Source organism: Oreochromis aureus, linkage group 8 (assembly GCF_013358895.1).
Source record: "Oreochromis aureus strain Israel breed Guangdong linkage group 8, ZZ_aureus, whole genome shotgun sequence".
Classification (NCBI taxonomy): Eukaryota; Metazoa; Chordata; class Actinopteri; order Cichliformes; family Cichlidae; genus Oreochromis; species Oreochromis aureus.
The window spans coordinates 17,426,423-17,449,685 of record NC_052949.1 but is presented as its reverse complement, the minus strand read 5'-3'; the positions used below and the strand labels follow the sequence as shown (position 1 = coordinate 17,449,685).

General features: G+C 42.2%; 1 protein-coding gene across 1 annotated transcript; it reads left to right on the top strand.

Annotated features, from left to right (window-relative positions):
• The first annotated feature begins 6,683 nt into the window (after positions 1–6,683).
• LOC120441513 lies at positions 6,684–17,541 on the top strand. The gene is made up of 8 exons (XM_039616795.1): positions 6,684–6,699; positions 8,129–8,457; positions 8,535–8,615; positions 9,190–9,246; positions 10,399–10,497; positions 10,589–10,636; positions 14,991–15,056; positions 17,381–17,541. The coding sequence occupies exons 2-8, from the start codon at positions 8,280–8,282 to the stop codon at positions 17,539–17,541; spliced, it is 690 nt and encodes a 229-aa protein (XP_039472729.1). The 5' UTR covers positions 6,684–6,699; positions 8,129–8,279.
• Positions 17,542–23,263: the final 5,722 nt, after the last annotated feature.

Genomic DNA, 23,263 nt, shown 5'->3' with positions numbered 1-23,263 from the left:
AATTTTGGATGTTAAAACCATATTAAACTAGTTTTTCTTGGATACTTTAATATTTTGTTAAAACACAAGTTCAGCAATCTAATGCTGACATTTTGGTGCTGAAGGGAAGGGATGAGGGAAAACACACTTTTCCTGACTTTTGCGGTCCTCACTTTACCTATTCCCATCCCCACCCGCCGCAGTAGGGAAAACACACTTTTCCTGACTTTTGCGGTCCTCACTTTACCTATTCCCATCCCCACCCGCCGCAGTCACAGGCTTGCAGGTGTTGCTAATTAGTCGCGTGCTCGGTGCAGCCAGACGCGGGCGTAGCTCGGAGGCGAGAGGAGACGGCTGGAAGTATGAAGAAGCGTGACAGAGAGAAAGTGGAGATGGCCGACAGTCAGAGAATAGAGGATGAAGGGATGAATGTGGTAAGTACATTAAACAAACTGTTTTAGTGTTTACTTAATAATTAGGCAAAGTGAAGTGTTTGCAGCCGACAGTTTGCTCTATAGTTAGCATGCTTTGCTAATGCTTGCGTGACTTAGCTTAATGGGGTGTTCGACGACATTCTCCTAAACTGTACAGTTTTTAGCTGATATTTTAACATTCATGCAGTCATGAATGTCTGTTTTGGTCACTTTTATTAGGTACTGTCGTAATATTCGGGCGTCTGTGGGACTGAAAATGAACGCTTAATGGGCAATCAATGAGCTTAATGAGTAGCTAGCAATAGTGTTAGCTCTAAATGGTGAGTAAATTTCTAGAACAACTTCGTTCAACTATAGGCCTGAAGTATTCACAACAAGAAACAAGCTAAGCAGCTACAGAGTCATTTCTTTTTAAAGCGTCAAGTTTTTCTCGTGGCGGGAGGGTGGCAGTCGGAGCAGCGAGACAGACCCGCCGAAGCTAATCCAGGAGTCTGGATTAGCTTTGGCTGTCGAGGACCCAAGTTCATAATGCAATTATTGTCGTGACGAGCTAAGAAATGGCTAACGTGTAATGTTGTGTCGTGATATGCAAAACGATGCGTGAGGTAGCGGGGCAGCGACAGTACCAGAGCAGCAGGTGGACCGACTTTTCCCTCAGTTAAATATTCAGCCGTGGAAAGTAATTTGGTGGTGGTTTAATTTTTGTTGTGATTGTTTTGATAGACAAAAAAAATACATTTTCCTTCTGCAGTGGCTTGATTGCTGTTAATCACAAACGATGAAGTACTAAAAATATTAAATAATAAAATTACTATCATAGTAAATTAAGATAAATAAAACTAACAATATTAAGCATGTGAACAGACTACTGCACAGCTTAATTTAAACTGACTTATATTCAAAAGATTGATTTTTATAAAACCGAATTTATATTTGCACCATGTCTTTATAGTGACTAACATATGTGATTAGACCTATTGATGTCACCTTAAATACTATCCCCATTATCACTGTGTATTTCTTACTTGTTGATGTATAAAACTAGTGTACTTCAGGTATGGACATGTTATGTTAGCTGTTTTGTGTTTTACCTCCTCCAGAGTAAACAATCCACCAGACTGAAGGCACGTTTGTAACGCCTGAGAGACCATCATGATAAATGCTTGTCAAGAGCCATGGACCCCTTAAAACACCAAACACAGGTAATCATGATAGGGTTTTGATTTTTCCTATATTACAATATTAATAAATACAGTGGTGCTTCTGACTTAGATTTGTGACAGTATGAACGCATGTGCCAAAACATTCTGTAGGGGTGTGTTGGTTTGATTACGCAGGTGTACTGAAAAGATAATTTTTTTTTCACCAAAGCCAGGTGCTGAAGTTTTGTGTGTGTGTGTCTCTCTAACGCCCGAGTTTCAGCCAAGCAACTTTAGCATTGTGTCAGCTCTTTAGTTAACTAATTTAAAATGGCTTTTGCCAAGTGTCGGAGGAGGGGGAATAGTGTACAAACCCAGGACTGACATTTAAGCAAGACATATTAGCCTTTTATAAAGAAGTAGAAGATGTACCCAAATGTCATTCTAAACTAAAATGTAAAAGTTTGTAGTAAACTAGTACTTTGGTAAAAAAGTGAGGCAGTCATGTAAATACATCATTAAGTTCTTAAATATCCGATATATGTATCTAAGTATCATAAATATTACCTGGCAAATAATGTACTTCAATATCAAATATATACATAAAAGCAAAGTGTGTACACAGTTACATGTATTTCAGGGGTGTTATCAGCCTGGCTGATCTGAAATTCAGCTTTTCATTTTTTTTTGTACTTCTGTACAGTACTTGAAAAAATGTTTGGTACATTCCATCACTCAGTGCAAGCTGAAATTGTCTACAGCTTAGTTTACAACAGTACTGAGGGCCACTTTTTAAGATGGAGCCATGTTTAGTCAACTATAGGCTAATAGAAAGTTTTTTTTTTTTTCTTTTGGTTGTGCTGTAATTAAAGCCTTCTGAATTTAGACTTCAAAACCAAGGTATGTGTAGTAATGCTGTGTTTTCTTACACAGCATTAGGTTTAAATAAAACAGAGGATGCATTTGGTCTTGTTAATCACCTTTTGTGAACCTTATTAAAAGAAATGTTTGTCTCTGTAATGTTTAGCCATCGGAGAGAACAAACCAAGAGGGTGAGACTTCATCACAACCCCAGTTTTCTCACCTAAGCAGCTTGCAGCTGCCAAGACTTTGGTAAGTAACAAATTGATTTTAACTTGTGGTATATAACAGGCTCAGTACTCTACAAGTTTAACAGTTTACCATGTAGATATAGATGAAAAATTAGCAGTGGTGCTGGGATCAAAAAATAAATAAATAAATAAATGAGACAGCTGCCAGTCATTATGTGGCTTTTCTGCCTTTCTTTCACTGCATGTTAGCCTAATTTGTATAAAAGATGGGTTATGTTCACACACGTAGGTGACAGAAGCAGAACTTGACACACAAGCACAAGAGCACAGCCCACAGTAGTGATAATGAAATGGACTTCAGGATGTACCTCATGATTGAGAATCCATAACTCATTACCCCCTTAAACCACACTCAATTAATTTTCCACAGTTATATCTAATGCTAAAGTGACTTTATCCTCCACAGCTCATGAAACCTAATAAAAATTTGCATTCTTTAGAAATCGGTTGTATATTAAGATGGTGTGCAAAGTATGTTGACACTCAAGCTGTGTCCCAAAACCTAGGCCGCATCATTCGGAGGACCCGGCATTCGCAGTCTCACGTGGGCGGGTCCTTCAACGCATCGAGAAGGCCGGAAGTGCGAGGCTTGTAAACGGGACTGTCTAGCATTCAGATTTGCGTCACCAGCTGTCTCGTTGGCGTTTAATAAACTCAGCTGTCTCGAGTGACCATTGAACCCTCCGGTCAGCTATCGAGCGGCTGGGTAACAGAAGTCTCTAAAAGGAGCACTTTTGCAAATATGTGATCTCTTGATAAACTGAGCAGATATTTGAAGTTTACACAGCTACATTCTCACCTGAAAATATGTTAAAAGTTTATTTTGTGACCCAGAAAGAGTAATAAGATTAATATTAAAAGTTTAATTCCATTGTTGGAAACTGGAATCGGCCGGGCCGCGCTATGAATTCTGGGATATGGTGGGGCACAAAGGATACACCCGACCCATCCTTCAAATCTGGGGAAAAGGAGGACGTATTTGTCGGCCAGATTCGGAGGAGTTCATTTAATTGGGACAGCCTTCATGGCGTCGCTGTGATGTAATCGGTCTACAAATGCGGCCTCAGGAGGATGCAGCCGACGTTTTGGGACACAGCTTTAGTGCCAGTCAGGACAAGAAACCAAACAAATCTCTCATTTACCTAAAAATGTACTAGTCCAGTGACCCTGAAAGGCATTTTAAGTTTAAAGGCAAGCTCTGTTGTATTGTTTTAAGGCAGATATTTCCATGATTTTAAGTGTTTACATTTGGCCTAGATGTGTTATATGTTGGGTTATCATATCGATATGTGGAACAAAGACTTGACATGGTTAAACAAGATACAGGAGTGATTCTGTTACCTTTTTTTCATAACTAAGATATAATTATTGTGGTCATGAGCTACGTACTTCTGCGCTGTACTGCTTCTTAATTATAGAATGCTTATTTTTCAGTTCAGGATTGTTAGGAATTTTAAAATGCACATTCAACACTTTGGATTGAGTAAACAAATAATAAAAGCCAATGGCAGTACTTCAATACCAGTTCTTGTTACCCATCCTGTGTGAGAGGTAAAGGAGTGAAGGAGAGCCAGAATTGTCTGTACTGTTTCTGATGTGGATTAGATATCATTCATATTTAGTGTTTTCAAGGTGCAAACTGCTGAATTGACTTGCATGACTTTCAAAATTGCAAGTATGCTTTACCACACATCTTATCTAACATGTTCCTCATTAACATTATGTATGTAGACATGGTAATACATGTCCTTTTAATTTTATTTTAAAGCCCTCGGCAAGTCTTAATCAAGAGGGGAGACCTCAGTGTCAGATCTTTCATTTGAGCTACCAACATCATCTGAGAGCATGGTATGTGTCAAATAAGCACTTTTAGCTTATCCCATATGACCATAAGTAGCTCTGAAACTTTTTCATAACTTGCAGGTTTTGCTAGAGTGAGTTAAGCTGTCAGTTTTAAAGAGAACCAGCAAACACAGCCCTGACCATGCATTCACTGTTTTGTTAGCATGTACTGTCTATATGTCACATACTGTCCACATGGCCTGGCAGAGAACTGAACAACAGGGAGGTTCAATCTGGCCTATGGGTGGCTTTGCTTCAGCTTTAATGCTTTGCAATCTTTGAGTTGAATTTTCATGAAATTAACTTTTTCCTGGTGTGGTGAAGTCAGCATAAGTCTACACAGGATTGCAAATGTATGGGAAGTTAAAATTTCTAGATATGTTATTCAGATCAAACTCATGAGGTTGTTACAGTTTACTTACAGAACTCTAAATGTAAAATTTGTTTCTTAATTCGCTTTGGGTTGAGAAGTTAAAAATCAGGTTTGATATCTTTCTCGATGTATTACAGTCATTGCTGTCAATGTCTTACATCCCCCCTCTCTCCATAGGAAATAATTATTGATGTTGATGCTGATACTGACATCGATATAATCACTCCTGAAAGTTCATACTCTGATGCTGCTGACCCAGATGTGCCATCACTCAAACGAACTGACAGCATATTTGTAAGTTTGCATAATTCTGGTTATTTCCACACTTTTATTAGGGCTTTAACTTACTGTAGAAGACTGGCATTGCAGCATTGCAATTTTTAAACTATATGTACTTAACAAAAATCTTGGGCCACTCTTCATTCTTTGTATTTTACTAGCAATATGGGTATAGTTCTCCAGGCTTCTTGAAGGACATTCAAAGGTCCTCTTTGGCTGTTTCTGCATTTTGTTCTGTTCTGTCAGATGACTCCACACTGCTTCAATAATGTTAAGGTCCAGGCTCTGGGGAGGCAAATAAATGACTTTTAATGTTTCAATTTTTAAATTTTGGTCATAATTTCATCAGTTTTGAGAAGATCTCCAACACATGCTGCCCCAAACCATGACAGAGCCTCCACCATGTTTAACAGATGACTGTAGACCCTCACTGTTAAACCTCTCTGCTGTCCTCCTGCATACACGTTGATGACTTATAAACAAAAAATTCAATTTTGGATTTTTTTACTCCACAAGCCATGTTTCCAGTGATTTTGTTTTTAAGTCCAGTTTTTGTGTAATTCGGCATACCTCAGCATCTTCTCAGTTTCATCTGCTTTAATAACCATTCTTAAGCACCACAAACATGACAAGACTTTGAGATACTGATCTGCTGTAGGTAATCTTTTTTTCCTCCCCTTTTATGTTTTCATGGCTGCGATTTCTTTTGTGCAAAAACATTCCTCTGAAAATGGTCAGGTACAAGGACTGGAGTCCAATGAGTGAAAAAGTAGACAATGTCCAAAGAAAACTTTAAAAACCTTCCGAATGTCTGGAGAACTATTGCTCAAGAGCACTTTAGAAATTACAAGTCTGCCTCCTTGGAGTAAAATGTAAAGTAATGAGAGAGAGGAAAAAATACAGGAGTTTTCATCCAATTATTTGAACAGTTCTGTTCAATAATTATTTTACAGGTTGTTTTTTGGGGGGGTTTTTTGTATCTTGTTTGACACAAACATTTGACATTTGATTGTCAGTTGTGAATTCTTATGGTAGTGCTGAAATGGTATCATCCAGCCCTAATTTTTCCTTGTTAATATTATGGTTGGGTTGAAACTATCGGTAAACAAGTCTTTCTGTATACAAAGCCAAAGTTGTTGATGAAAATGACTAAATCCTATAACCCTTCATTAAGCTGGTAACAGTTCAAACAAATTCAAGTTCACTTTAATGAAGGTGTTGAAGGGGTCTCACAGACGGTGTAAGATTTTCACACCTGGGTAATTATTCTTGCAAATTTAGTTATAAATGTCTCTATCTGGTTTTTCAGCTTACCAGTGAATACCTGCAGTCAATCTCCAAGGTGGCTGACACACCAGAAGCTTCTGGAAGTTGTATTGAAAGCACTGATGATGAATATATTCCATCAAAAGACTCAGGGAATGAAAGTAGTTCAGAGGGATTTGACAGTCCTGCAAAAAGGGTCCCATTGTTGAAAATTAAGAAAACAAAGAAGTCACAAAAGACTTCCAGAAGAAAAACACTTCCAAGTACATCTTCGGGTAAGGACCATGAGACAGTAGAAAGTGAAAGCTCTCAACCTAACCAGGGAAATATTTTTGTGATGAAGCTGCAAAAAAAGAAAGATGGGGCTAGAGTATACAGTAAAAAGCATCACTGCTTATACTGTCCACAGGAGTGCCATAAAATGGCAAGGCACTTAATACGCAAGCACAGCAGTGAACTGGCTGTAGCAGAAGCAATCAGTTTTCCTTTGAAATCAAAGGAGCGCAAACTACATTTTGACCTCATTAGAAACAAGGGGAACCGTGCACATAATATTGAGGTTCTGAAAGCTGGCTCTGGGACACTAATCCCAAGTCAGCAAACTAAAAAACCAGTGAAGCCAAATGACTACATGCACTGCGTTAACTGCCAGGCACTGCTGAAAAGACATTCATTATGGAGACATATTTCAAGATGCAAGCTTTCACAGAAGTGCAGCACAGCAAAACCAGGCAAAAGTCGGATCCAGTCACTTTGTGCCTTTGCACAGCCTGTCCCAGATGGTGTCAGCAGAAAGGTTTGGGAACTGGTCAGTGTTATGCATCAGGATGAAGTCAGAAACATCATCAGAGAGGAGAAAAGTATCTTGAGACTAGGAGAACACTTGTATTCAAAACATGGACATGACAAGACCAAACATGAGTACATCAGACAAAAATGCGAGAAATAGGACGATTACTTCTGCGCCACGGGAAGCAGGGACACTGAAAAAATGGAGGATTTCTATGTACCTTCAAATTTCAAGTTTGTGGTTGAAGCAGTGAAGGATGTGGCTGGCTTTGATGAAGACAAAACATCTACAGAGCTCCATCATTGGCTCTGAAACTGGGCCATAGTCTCAAGAAGATTGCAGATATTCTTGAGTGTGAAGCAAAGATGGCAGATTTTCATGATGAGGAATTTCTTAAGAATCTGAAGAGAAGCCGGGATCTTTATGAGAAGAAATGGGATGTGTGTGTTTCATCTCGTGCCCTGCAAACTCTAAAAGAAGGAAAATGGAACACTCCTCAACTCCTCCCTTTCACCGAGGATGTAAAAACCATGCATATGTATCTTGATAGGTACAGAAAAGAATACCAAACCAGACTTGCCAGTGATCCCAATAAGAAGAACTGGTCAATGCTGGCCAATTTGACTCTTTTTAAGTGATACTGTTTAATCGCAGGAGAGAGGGTGAGGTATCAAAATGCCACTAACTGCATTCACCCCTGCGAGACACTTCAGGAGTCCATTCGGATTTGGCAGTAGGACTTTCAGAGTTTGAACAAAACTTTGTCGCCATTTCCAGCGCATCGAAATAAGAGGGAAAAGGAACAGAAAAGTTCCTATCCTCTTAACACCAGACATGCTGTCCTCAATGGAAGCCTTGGTTTCACATCGGGCGGACCTGTGGTGTGTCTGATGAAAATCCTTTTTCTTCTCTAGACCTGAAGCAGACACTCACCTCAGGGGATCGGATGCCATCAGACAGATTGCAAAGGAATGTGGAGCGAAGCATCCAGAAACACTGTCCTCAACTAAGTTGAGAAAGCATGTGTCCACACTGTCGACAGTCCTAAACCTGAGAGACAATGAGATGGACATCCTCGCAAATTTTCTAGGCCATGATATCAGAGTCCATAGGGAGTACTATAGACTGCCTGAAGGAACACTTGAGTTGGCTAAAGTCAGCAAAGTGCTCATTGCTCTAGAACAAGGCCGACTGTCAGACTTCAAGGGAATGAGCCTCGATCAAATCCAAATTAATCCCAATGGTAAACAAAATGTTCTTATTTTTATTTCAGAGTAAATGTCTTTTGTGCTACATGGTTTTCTTATCACTGCTTTACAGAAGAAATGCAGGAAGATGTGGAAAGTGATCTTTCAGAGACGGATGCATCAAAGGAGTCATCTTTCAGCTCCTCAACATCGAGTAGGTGACAGGTTTAACTGTTTTTAGCATCCAGCCATTTACTGCATATAAAAATAGATGACATTGATAGTTTTTAAATTTGTAGCAAAAACGTGGAATCTTATAGTGGCAGACTGTTAACAGAGGGGACAACTGAAACCTCAAAGTACATGCCAAATTGTTCAAAGAGTTTCTCTCATTTTACTTAGTTATCACATGAATGTATGTTCAATTGTTAAATTTTCTGATCAGTTTGGTTTGAAGTGTACTTAAATGTTATAAAGGCTGTGAGCTGTCATTACTGACAGCTGATTTCAGTTTGTTTCTGGCAGGCGGATGGACAAGAACTGTATCCCTTGCTGCACTGCCCCATCACTATTGTGCAGACACTTGATCCAAATAAGCAACAGATGTCTGCGCTTGTTGTTATGGCTTAATATTTGAATAATGCAAAGATGTGGAGACATGCCATTCATCTTTACATACAGTTAATACCTCTAACAAAAATACATTGCGTAGTGTGAAGGCTGAATGGGCACACAGTTCAACCATATACCATTACTGACTTCTTTGACTTTTGACTTTTTTGTCAAAGGATCCCAAAGATCGAGAAGTCAGCCAACCACTGATGAGTTTGATGAAGCACCCACAGGTATCCAGCAGACTAGGGATGGTACGGTGTCCGGTGCCATGATGGCACCGGTTCTGACATAAACGGTAGTAACCAGACCGAAAAGCAGCGCACATTTCGGTGCTTTATTTCGGTGCTTTTTTTCCTGAGCTGTGATACACTTTCGATTCTAGCATATCATTTTACGTTTCCGAGGATAGTAGGCGGGGCCAGGTACGCACGTTCTTTTTAGAGCAGCGCTACAGATTAAAAATGCCCAAGGCGAAGCGGTCAAAAGTCTGGCTGTACTTCACAGCAAAGATGCAAACTCAGCAGCCTGCAACAAGTGCTTTAAGCTGATACTGTGATACTGTCAAAGGAGGTAACACCTCAAATCTGATGAAACACCTGGCGACGCATAGCGTTTTTTTTATTTTTAAAGCTGAGAAATGCGCCGTGTTTGATAGCTTGCTGCAAGACCTCACACCGTGCACATCTACTGCGGGTGTGGTGCCTGTTATCGGACCCGGAGTTAGCAACATCCCCAAAACCCAAAGAGTAGAGTCCTGGCCCCTAGCCCTGTCAGCGTAGCAGAAATGATGAGGATGATGATGGCAGCAGCAGCCGTTCTCCTCTGCGTGAGTAGCTTCATGTTGTTCGTGTGTAATTAACGTTGAGTATGCTAACCACATTATTACATTAATGCATGTAAGGTGAACTAGCAAACAGCGTCGAAGTTACATGTGGCTGTCTTCTTGTTTGATGCCAGATACCCCTTCACCCTGGCCAAAAAGGCTAAAATGACCAAAGAAAAGTGGAAAACAGTTAAACATGAGATGTTTTTGGACAAAGTTTGTTTTTTTTCCATTGTTTAAGCACTACTTCCAGCCAAGAGTGAGACCATATATGCCCTATAGCTGCAGAAAAGGCTAACATTGTTATCTTTTTACAAAAAAACAGCTGAACATGAGAGTTTTTGGACAAAGTTTGTGTTCTCCATTCTTTAAGCACCGGTTTGAGCACCGTTTAAGCACCGGCACCGTTTCAAAAGTACCGGTTTGGCACCGGTATCGGATAAAACCTAAACGATACCCATCCCTACAGCAGACTAACCAGATGGTACCTTTTTAATTATTTTGTGGTTGTTATAAACACAGAAATTTAAAATATATATATATTTATATTTTTTAACAGGATCCTCAACACCTAAGAGAAGAAAGGAGACAGGATCTGACATTGATGACCCTAAAGAGGGTACTTCTCACACCCACCGCACACCCTGTTTTGCCTCAGGTACCTGTCTTAATTTAGCCTCTAAGCAAGCTTCACAAATACCTAAAAAAAATTACAGAATTTTGATTGTGCTATCTCAATTTGTTAACAGGAACTTCAACAAAGGAAAAGGAGTCTGACACTGATGCCACTAAAATGGGTAATTTACACACAAACTACAGAACTTTAAGGCCCCCCACCTTCCTTTTTTGAAACCTGCTTTTACAAATTGGTAGAATTAAACCAAACAGGAGCACAGAGAGTATAGAAGTTCTTTTTTGGGGGTATATTTCAGTTGTGGAAACCTGATAACTTTTTGATTGGTATGACTGTCTAGAGCATCCATCCATCCATCTTCATCCGCTTTATCCGAGGCCGGGTCGCGGGGGCAGCAGCCTAAGCAGAGAAGCCCAGACCTCCCTCTCCCCAGCCACCTCCTCCAGCTTATCCGGGGGAATACCAAGGCGTTCCCAGGCCAGCCGAGAGATATAATCTCTCCAGCGTGTCCTGGGTCTGCCCCTGGGCCTCCTCCCCGTGGGACATGCCCGAACACCTCACCCAGGAGGCGCCCAGGAGGCATCCTTGTCAGATGCCCGAACCACCTCAACTGGCTCCTTTCGATGCGGAGGAGCAGCGGCTCTACTCTGAGCCCCTCCCGGATGGCCGAACTTCTCACCCCTATCTCTAAGGGAGAGGCCAGCCACCCTTCGGAGGAAGCTCATTTCTGCCGCTTGTATCCGCGATCTCGTTCTTTTCGGTCACTACCCACAGCTCGTGGCCATAGGTGAGGGTAGGGACGTAGATCGATCGGTAAATTGAGAGCTTCGCTTACACTCAGCTCCCTCTTCACCACGACCTGTCGATCTCCGGCGCCCTTCTCCCATCACTCGCGAACAAGACCCCGAGATACTTGAACTCCTCCACTTGGGGCAGGAACTCATCCCCGACCCGGAGTGGGCACTCCACCCTTTTCCGGCTGAGAACCATGGCCTCAGATTTGGAGGTGCTGATCCTCATTCCCGCTGCTTCACACTCGGCTGCGAACCGCCCAGTGCGAGCTGGAGGCCTTCACCTGATGAAGCCAACAGAACCACATCATCCGCAAAAGCAGAGATGAGATTCTGAGGCCACCAAGTGAAAGCCCTCCGCCACTTGGCTGCGCTTTAGAAATCCTGTCCATAAAAATTATGAACAGAACCGTGACACAAGGGCAGCCCTGGCGGAGCCCATCACCCACCGGGAACAAGTCCGACTTATTGCCGGCAATGCGAACCAAACTCTTGCAACGGTTGTACAGGGATCGAATGGCCCGTAGCAATGGGCCAGACACCCCATACTCCCGCAACACCTCCCACAGGACACCCGAGGGACACGGTCGAATGCCTTCTCCAAGTCCACAAAACACATGTAGACTGGTTGGGCAAACTCCCATGCACCCTCAAGTATCCTTGAGAGGATAAAGAGCTGGTCCAGTGTTCCGCGACCAGTACGAAAAACCGCATTGTTCCTCCTGTATCCGAGGTTCGACTAGCGGACGAACTCTCCTTTCCAGCACCCTGGCATAGACTTTCCCAGGGAGGCTGAGGAGTGTGATCCCCTGTAGTTGGAACACACCTCCGGTCTCCCCTCTTAAAGATGGGGACCACCACCCCGGTCTGCCAGTCCAGGGTACTGCCCCTGATCTCCACGCAACATTGTAGAGGCGTGTCAACCAGGACAGCCCTACAACATCCAGAGCCTTCAGGAACTCGGGCGGACCTCATCAACACCAGGGCTCTGCCACCAAGGAGTTGTTTAACTGCCTCAGTGACCTCGCCCCCGGAAATTGGCGGGTCACTCCCCTCATCCCCAGACTCTGCTTCCTCCTCGGAAGACGTGTCAGTGGGATTAAGGAGGTCCTCGAAGTATTCCTTCCACCACCTGACAATTTTCTCAGTCGACGTCAGCAGCGCTCCGCCAGCACTATACACAGTGCAGGTAGAGCACCGCTTTCCCCTCCTGAGACGCCTGACGGTTTGCCAGAATCTCTTCGAGGCAGTCCGAAAGTCTTTTTCCATGGCCTCTCCGAACTCCTCCCACACCCGAGTTTTTGCTTCAGCCACTGCCCGAGCCGCATTCCGCTTGGCCTGTCGTTACCTGTCGGCTGCCTCCGGAGTCCCACAGGCTAACCAAGCCCGATAGGACTCCTTCTTCAGCTTGGTGGCTCCCTTCACCTCTGGTGTCCACCATTTGGTTCGGGATTACCACCACGGCAGGCACCAACCACCTTGTGGCCGCAGCTCAATGCAGCAGCTTCAGCGATGGAGACGCTGAACATGGTCCATTCGGACTCAATGTCCCCAGTCTCCCTCGGAATGCTGTTGAAGCTCTGCCGGAGGTGTGCGTTGAAGATCTCGCGGACTGGGGCCTCTGCTAGACGTTCCCAGCACACCCTCACCACGCGCTTAGGTGCACCGGGTCTGTCCAGCGTCCTCCCCGCCACCTGATCCAACTCACCACCAGGTGGTGATCAGTTGACAGCTCAGCCCCTCTCTTTACCCGAGTGTCCAGAACATATGGTCGCAGGTCTGGTGATACGATTACAAAATCAATCATCGACCTGCGGCCTAGAGCGCCCTGGTGCCACGTGCACTTATGGACACTCTTATGTTCGAACAAGGTGTTCGTTATGGCCAAACTGTGATTTGCACAGAAGTCCAATAACAAAACACCGCCGGATTCAGATCAGGGAGGCCGTTCCTCCCAATCACGCCTCCAGGTTTCGCTGTTGTTACCCACGTGAGCATTGAAGTCTCCCAGCAGGACAACAGAGTCTCCGGTGGGGCACCTTCCAGCACCCCCGAGGGACTCTAAGGCTACGTTCACACTGCAGGCGAAAGCGCATCAAACCGATTTTTTCGCCCTATGCGACCCGTATCTGATCATGGTATGACAGTGTGAACGGCACAAACCGATATTTTCAACCGATCTGGGTCACTTTCGTATGTGGTACTGAATCCGATATGTATCCGATGTTTTAGAAAGCGACTGCTGTGTGAACGGTCAAGTCGCATTAAATCCGTCTTTTACGCCACTGACACAAGACAGACGCCAATTATCAGCGCCGGAGAAGACATCGCGAACGATTTCCTACCATCCGGTGAAACTGTTGGGAAGACAATGTTGGAGAAATGTGAACATTTTATTTTTACTGTATTTTCTGCAGATTCTGACAGAAATCTGCAACTATCCTTTGAAGCACCCTCCTCTAAAACAGCAAAAACGATCATTATTAGGTCATCTACATTATTATGTAAATAACAAAATAACTTAAAGCAAAAATCTGGAAACATAAAGTCCGAAGTCTTTATATTAAGGGCAATCAGTCAAACAATATTGTTTGCTCTGGGTCTAAACAGAGCGAGTTCTGTGTGACATCTTCTTTTGCGCATGCGGGCCGCTTTGAGCTGCTCACACTGGAGAGCGTTTGATGTCGCATTTTATGTGTAGTGTGAACAGGCAGACAAAAATCGGATTTGATCAAAAATCGGAATTGAGCATTAAGACCTGCAGTGTGAACGTAGCCTAAGAAGGCTGGGTACTCTGAACTGCCACTCGGCGCATAAGCGCAGATGACAGTCAGGACCCTTTCCCCGACCCTAAGGCGCAGGGAACAAACCCTCTCATCCACCGAAAAACCCCAACGCACGGCAGCAAGCCGAGGGATATTAGAATACCCACCCCAGCCCGCCGCCTCTCACTAGGGGCAACTCCAGACTGAGACAGAGTCCAGCCCCTCTCTAGGAGACTGGTTCCAGAGCCCAAGCCATGCGTAGAGGTGAGCCCGACTATATCTAGCCGGTACCTCTCAACCTCACGCACTAACTCAGGCTCCTTCCCCACCAGAGAGGTGACATTCCATGTCCCTATTGCCTGTCTAGAGCAGATTTCCAATAATCCACAAGAAAACCACAATTTCTGTAATTGTAACTGGATGTACTGAATGTACTTTGGTAGGGGATACTCAAAACGATCAGTCTAAAAAAAAACTTCTAACCTACTTTCTAAAGAGCCTGATAGCACTATTGTTGCCTGTATTGTGTAACCTTCTTTGTACCCTTGCATGCTTATTACTGTTAGCTTTTTCTATTGCTGCTAGCTGCTTTCCCACCATTTTATTTTCAAGCCACGTCAGTTCAGTTGGCATTAATTCTCTGCATATAGAGAACCATGAATGGGTAAAATCATTTGCTTCAACCTTTGTCATTCTTTTTCCTTCAAGAGCTCTGCAAAAAAAAAAAATCACACATTCTTTAACTGAAGGAGAACTGGACTAGGTATTTGACTGACAGTGTAATATTGAAACTTTTAAATATTTTAAATTTTAGCACAGTAGATGAGTTAAGTAGCAGGGTGATAAGACTGTACTGCATTGCAGTCACAATTTTGCATGTTTTTCAGTATTTGTCTTCTCTGTTCCAGGGTCACAAGGTACATATTTTTTCTACTTACACAGTTTACTCTTCTTCCCATAGGACCACCAAGATTCAAGCAAGGACAGTGGACCACAGATGAGCCTGATGGTGACCACACTACCGCAGGTATCCCACAGACTTGAGGCTTGGCATTTGCCCACATTTCTTCTTTACCCATTCCCTTTTCCACACAACAGCTAAAAAGGCTATACTAAAATAAGCACAGATTTGCTTTCTTACCCTAATAATGCTTTTATTTCAAAGTTGTACAAATGTTCTTAGTACAACCTATCTAGACTTGATGATGACATGATGATGAATTAATAATGATTAATGTAACAAGGCAGTAAGAAAAACGAGGTCTTTCAGTACAAGGCTTTCGTCAGCGTTACAGTAGACAAAATGTGTGCCAAATTTATTAAGGCTGACTACTTCTGGTTGATTAGCTGGTTATTAGACTCTTGTCCAAAAAGACTGTTACTGGTCAAAGAATTTACTGTTGTTACTTAACAGAAAAACACTTCTTCCTCTGTCAGCTCTTTTTTGAGAGCTCCAGTAGGTGAATACTTTTACCTGAAGCAACCAAAGTCATACAAAAGTCTTTATGTCATGTTAATTCTGGACAAGATCATTCCAGGAATCAGGGCTCTGTGTCAGAAAACATGTTTGGCTAAAACTAGGTAATCCAGGTTTTCCATTTCAGAGTGAGGGTGGATGCTGAGTCAGACCCTGTAAACCTAACCTTTTTCTTTGACTCCTCTCCTTCTCCTGGTTTATCTGAAATGGCTGACTTGCATTTTTAATCTTTTTCTCATCCATAAAGTTGCCATCAAAGGTCATAGTTGAGTGGTTTAGTTTGCAGAAATTTACATTTTTACAGACATTGTGAGATAATAGTCTGTACTTAACAAGACCGCATTTTATAATGATTTACCAACGTAAGAATGGAAACAGAAATGACATCAGATTTACTATCAGTTAAAGATGAAATTTATAGCCCATTTACCAACTCTGGATGGCAGTACAGCTGTTAGGCTGGTAGTTCCAATGTATTCAAACATTTCCTGTGCGTTACTGTTTAAAAAAATCCTTTTAATAGCATGTAGTGAGTGTCATCAGATATGACATGCCACAATATGTCATTTTTGATGACAAAGATGTCATACTGATGCAAATAAATACACTGGGTACATCCTAATTCACTAATTTTCTTGTTCTTTTTTTTTTTAAAATTGAAAGTTGGTTTGATTCTAACTCTTGCAGGCCATCTCAAAGCTCTTATTTCTGTTTGATGAGTGAGGCAACATTCACAGAAGCAGGCTTCACAAAAGTAGTTTTCCAACTGACAAGCCACCCTATTTATATATTATTGATTTTTTTTTTTTTTTTTTTTTTTTTTTGAAGTGGCTGAGCAAACTGGTCTAATCCAAGGGTGGGCAATCTCAGTCCACGAGGGCCGGTGTCCCTGCAGGTTTTGGATCTCACCTTGGGTCAACACACCTGAATCACATGATTAGTTCGTTACCAGGCCTCTGGAGAACTTCAGGACATGTTGAGGAACTAATTAAGCCATTTAAATCAGCTGTGTTGGTTCGAGGACACATCTAAAACCTGCAGGGACACCGGCCCTCGTGGACTGAGATTGCCCACCCCTGGTCTAATCCATCACATAATCACTGAATTTCATACCAATGATGGTGTGTTGGATAAAGTCGGTCTGTCAGCAAGAAACACTGATAACTAAGTTATTTCTACTCACAGGGAGATTGTTTCTAAGCATCTGATTTGATCTTTGAAATTTCATTTTTGTCAAACATTTAAACTAAATGGTTTCTAGTATTATGAATATGCTAGAATATTTTGTATTATTAAAAAAAAAATAAGTTCACAATTAGAACTTGAGTACATACTGACACTCATTCTGTAAGTGGATTCTGTGTCTCTGAGCAGGATGCAGTATGAATCCAGATGGCAGCTTGTTACTTATCTACAGGTGCTAAAGTGATAGCAGGATACAGGGAGAAAACAATGCTGCTTTCAACTGTTAAAGCTGACTGACAACTGAACTGTGATTAGCTACCTCACTTGTTAGAAATGGATGTTTCCTTACATTTTCTTGCATCTATCCTCCATCCTTCTTGGGAGGTACTCAGAAGCAAGGAAAAAATGCAAATGATAGAAAAATGTAGGCAGCTTCAGGGACCTAGAATGTATCCACATATAACTGTGATAAAGAACCTAATGTGTAATTTGCCAGTTCACTGAGAGATTTCTTTTATTAATATTCTGAAAATTCATGATTTAACTGGACCCTCAACAGCTAAGAGGAAACAGTGCAAAATTTGAAAGTGATTACTCTAAAACTGAAGCTTCTACCCTTTTAGTTTTGTCTTAATTTATCTTAAATTAATTATTACAACTGTATTAAGTCACTTTCATTTCTATTTTAGGAACATCAAAGAAGAGGACTTGGACATCAGCTGAGGTCCAAGCTGTGGAAAAGACACTAATGTCCTTCATTGAGTCTGGTAAAGTACCAGGAAAGTCAGACTCGTTGCCTGTATTGAGGCTTCACCGAAAGCACTTAAAAACAGAACCTGGACAGCGGTAAAGTTCTATGTGAAAAATCGAATCACTGCAATGCAGCGTAAAGCTGCAAAAGAGTTTAACAGCCTAATCAGCCTGTTATTAATTGTTCATTTGTGCCTTGTTTGCCCCTTTGCAATGTTTTTACGTTCTGTGCTAGACCAATGTTTTGGACGCAAAAAAAAACGTTTGGAAAGAATGGAACTCATCCATTTTAATTAGTTTTAATTATGTTTTGAAAAGACATTCCCGTTCTGACATATCTAAAATGCCACCTTGCTTATCAGGGAGTACGGTCTTATATATACTTATATTTATACTTGTATATAATATGATATATATAGATAGAGATATATATAGAGAGAGCGAGAGAGAGAGAGATATAGAGAGAGATATATAGAGAGGGATATAAATATATGTATGTGTGGGTATATAGAGATATAGAAAATAGATATACACATACACTGTTTGTTGGATGTAAGGGGACTGAATGTTTAACTTTAAAAGGCTGAAATAAATGTTATGTGAAGGCATAAGCTCAGTTTGTCTGCCCATTTCGTACAGTAGGTGACTTCTTTTAACCGTCAAATGTGGTTTGGAAGAAAACATTGCATGTGGTGGTTTCGGTAAAATATTGTTTTGTTTTCTGTTAAAGCAGATCTGATGCTTCATATCTGATGAAAATCAACTGACAAACAGAATTGATTTAAAATTATTTTATTAGCATATGTTCAGTCATACCAAGTAAAACACTATACAAAATGTTACCTTTTGCTCAACTTTTACAACATTCCTTAATTTCATAAATAGTGTTTGTGTAATTTCATAACTTCCTAACTAATATTTTAGAATCAGATTAAAAAATAAATTAATGAAATGAGTATCTGGCAGTCAGGATGAGATTAATAAAGCAATCCATCCATTTTCTTCCATTTACCCAATTCAGGGTGTCAGTCATTATGTTATATGATAGTAAGGTTTCATGGATCAGTATTATTAACTGTAATCTCATAGACACATGACTGGTCCCCAGTATCAGTAGATAGGTTATGTCTGGTCCCCATTAAAACAAAAATTCAGGTTAAAATTTATTTGAGAGTGTTTGACTTTTCAAGTCTCAACACTCTCTAGATGAATTTATTATGAATTTAGGAGTGAAAATCATGTCTTTACACCCTTGGAAAGGGTGGATCCCATCAGGCACCTGTCACTCAGTGGTCCCCACGATGTAGGAAAAACAGGTATGTGTGTGTGTGTGTGTGTGTGTGTGTGTGTGTGTGTGTGTGTGTGTGCGCGCAACATTGGCATTTGTTTACTTAGATCCAAGGCAGGCCAAACCTCTGTGTTACAACCTACATACAAAAGACAGACATTCACAATATATGGGTACATTAAGTCTGTTTTATTTCAAAGTCTTTCAAACTTTGAAACGAACCTTGGTAGGGAACAGCTGTTCCCTACCAAGCATTTCTTGCAGCTGGCAACAACGGTCGTGCATTCAGTATAGTTGTGACTTCCAAAAAAATGTGGTCAAAATCTCATGAGTAAGTTGAAGCATTTCTATCAGGCATTTCTGAAAGTTGTAACACAGAGGTTTGGCCTGCCTTGGATCTGAGCAACTGAGTGAGCAAATGCAAATGTGCCAGGCCTCAAGGACAATGGGTGGTTTGCACAACAAAAGCTGTAGGAGAAACAAGCTGACGACCTGTGAAAATCTCAGCAGGGTGCTTAACACCTCGGGACTTGCACCAGAAAATAAAAAGCCAGTAATTCTAGGGGGTACTGGGTTTAGGGAAGTTACGCAAATTTGCGCAGGATAGTAAATCTAGTGTTAACTAAGGACGAGCTATTTATTTAAGGCCGGAAAAATTACAAAACAAATGGCACAGGCGAAACTAAACAATAACTTAAACTGGGTGAACTAAGATTAAAACATGAAAAACCTTAAAAATGGAGACCTGGCCTGGATACACAGAAAAAGCTAGAAACATGAAATGAACATAGCAGACTACTGGACAAGGAAACGAAAACTCACAGACTAAATACACACAGGAGGTAATCAGGGGAAGTGGAAACATATCTGCAAACAGCAGATTAGAATGAACATAATGACGCCACAGGGGAAGTGAAACTAAACACAATGAACATGAGACACCAGACCTCTTCAAAATAAAACAGGAAACATAATGAGACACAGACAAAACAACACAAGCTTGACAGCATAATATATGCAGACATGAAACACACCGCCATGTCCCTCACACAAGTGTGAGGGACATTTAAACACAGGTGAAGACATAAAGGGAATCAAATAAACGAACTATAACTTCAACCTAGGTGTAGCTGGATGGGCTACTCTCCACTGCTCTCTCTCTCTCTCTTGCTTGCTCTTTTGCCTCGCTCTCTCCTGCTCTCACTATCTGTTTGTAGCATGGCCAGTTAAGGTAAGTTGAGTGTGGACACACGTGCACTTTAATTGCAGGGTGGTGTCTGCCATGCAGGCTTTCCTCCCGTTCATTTTTTTTTTTTTTTTTTTTTTTGAATCCTCCCGTTCATTCCTCCTTTGCCTTCTGCGAGTGCTGTATAGCGCGCTGATACATTTCCTTCAGGATTTTGACCAGGCTGCACAACAGTCACAGATAAGCTGTACGTTTGTCCTTCTGTGCATTCTATGCATTTAAGCAGTATAGTGTCTCATTTGTGGTCCCATCTGTAGTGTGGCAATTTCATTTCTTGATCCCAGGCATTGAGAGGTAGCTGCACTACCACCGGCAGTTCAGTATAGCATCTTCAGTCCTGGCGTAAGCAGCATTTAGCAATATTTGTTCCTGACTTTCAATTAAAGAAAGCTAAGCGCTAAAAGCACGGTGATTTCCAGGATTTGTTTGCTGCCTGCCATAGCCTCATCTCAGCGGTGTTTTGGCCCAGTTAAGCTGAAGAAATGCCTGTAGCAGCCACTGCTTTGGGCTCATCCTCGACGGAACTGCTGTCTTGTCCTGTCTGATTTTGTCTTCTATGGTTTTGTTTCCTCTCAGCTCGTTTTGTTTTACCCTGTAGTATTGTTTATACTTGTGCCCGCGTTAGTCGGGCTGGAGTGATCCTCTGCCTGTACGTTGTGTTGGTTGTTTGTGATATCTGTACCTGTCCAGCTGACTTGTTCCAGTTGCCATAGGGAGCAATATAGGATTCCTCTTCTGGTGAGGGGCCACAATCAATATACTAACAACCATACCCGGTATAGGCCACCGTTCACTCATGTGCTGCAAGTTAATCAGCCTGTGTATTTTGTATTTTGTTTTAAATAGGTGTGTGTGTGTGTGTGTGTCTGTCTGTCTGTGTGTGCAAATGTGTGGTATGTTGTTTTATTAAATATTGATATGTATATTGTCTCTTGACTGTGTGCCATGAGCCTGGTGCTTGGTGTCCTTTTAGGTTTGGGGGGGGGGTTTTGGCTTCTAATGTGTTGTTTTGTTTTTATTACAGTGAACTGAGGATTGTGCGCTGTAGGACCTTTGGTGGGTGGAGGGTCGTTTTCCACACTTCCTTTGCTGTACAGCACCTGGAGTGTAGGCTTGATTTTTCGTGTGGTTTTCTTTTGGTCCTCGGGTACTGGTAAGTCCAGTTCAGTGTATGGTTTTATCTAATCCAGGACATGCCACAGTCAGCTTTTATTGTTTTATTCTTTGTTTTATTTTTAGAGATGTTTTATTTTATGTTTTGTCTTTATTAATAAGACATATTAATATTGGAGCCAATGTGCCTCATTTGTGCATTCTTGAACCTGTGTAATCTCTCCTGAGATTTTAGACCTGTGCCTTACCACCTAGCCACTGGTACAGATATGTTGGCGACACCTGGGTCAAAACCAAAACCAAAACCCAACAAGTAGAATCCTTCACTGCTCACATTAACTCTGTGGATAAAAACATAAAGTTCACTATGGAAGATACAAAGGATAGCAGTTTACCATTCCTGGACTGTGCCGTGCGCATTGAAGAGAATGGAAACCTCAACATTGAAGTTTACCGGAACCCCACACACACGGGCCAGATAAATTCATGGAACACCGGATAGTTCCGCAACCATGGAGGGAGAGTGAGCTTGACAGCCGTAGGGCTAATTATTTTATCTACCTTGAAGGGTCTGATATAGCTTAGAGACGGATTGCGGGAGGATGCCTGAAGCGGGATGTCTGTTGCAGCCAGTCATACCTGTCCACATACCTGTATGTGTGCACTGGCACACGCTGCTGGTTGGCGCAGACACAGTTGCTCTCGCGTCTGTGTCCAGGGCCAGAGGCAACATTGTAGAATGTTGTTGTGCTGGACAGATGGAATGAAGGTGAGAGTTTTGTGTGAATATTCAACCCAAGGAATAAAAGTGGACCAGGTGACAGGGTGATGGGTGGTAATGCACTGGGTTGTGGTCTCTAGCTCTTGATTAAGGTTTTGGGTTTGGCCGTTAGTTTGTGGATGATAACCAGAGCTCAGGCAGGGCCTAGCCCGCAAGGCCGTACAAATAGTTCTCCAGACCTGAGATGAGAACTCGAGACCCTTGTCGTAAACGATTTCCCCCAGGTTCCCATTTAGCCTTTTCGCATTCTGTAGATAAGTTAGGATTTTATGATCGGTACAAACTATGAATGGTTGCTCGGTGCTCTCCACCAGATGCCGCCAGTCCTCCAGGTCTGTAATTTTGCCAACAGACTGTGGTGGAATTAAGGCACGACGGGACCACGGATCCATGTGTTGAGCCATCTTTTTTTAACATTGGCATCACACCACCACAACCTACAACCCACAACCCCTGCTCCCCCGTGTTTTAACACGGCAGGCGTGACGCCTCACCACACAAACCTGTACGCTGTGACTACCACTCCCGCCCTGACATCAGAGGCGTCCACCTCTACTATGAAAGTCTTACTTGGTTCAGGTTAAATCAGGATGGGCTGTAGCAAACAGTTGTTTAAGCTTATTGTGTGTTTTGTCAGCCTCTGGAGACCAGGTGAACGGGTGTTTAGTGGAGGTGAGGCATGTGAGTGGTGTAGATACCTGACTGTAATCTCTGATGAAAGTGTCTGTAAAAGTTGGCGAATCCTAGGAATCTCTGTAGATGTTTACAGGACGTGGGCACTCCATGACAGTTTACTGTTATGTCGTTTAGGCCTTGGAAATCAATACATGGCCATGACTATGACTGGAGACCATGATAGAATTCATATTATGGCAAGAGCCAATCAGCTAAGAAAAGAGAAACAGTCGATCATTACTTTAAGAACCGAGGGTCAGTCAGTCCAGAAAGTTGCTAAAACTTTGAATGTGTCCCCAAGTGCAGTCACAAAAACCATCAAGCACTATGATGAAACTGGCTCACATGAGGACCGCCCCAGGAAAGGAAGACCAAGAGTCACCTCTGCTGCTGAGGACAAATTCATTTGAGTCACCAGCCTCAGAAATCTCAAATTAACAGCACCTGAGATTAGAGTCCGGGTAAAATTTGAGATCTTTGGTTATTTTTCAACAGGACAATGACCCCAAACACACCTTCAGGCTGTGTAAGGGACGAAGAAGGAAATTGATGGAGTGCTGCGCCAGATGGCTTGGTCTCCACAGTCACCTGACCTAAACCCAATCGAGATGATTTGGCATGAGTTGGACCACAGATTGAATGCAAAAGGGCCAACAAGTGCTCGGCATCTCTGGGGACTCCTTCAAGACTGTTGGAAACCCATTTCAGGTGACGACCTC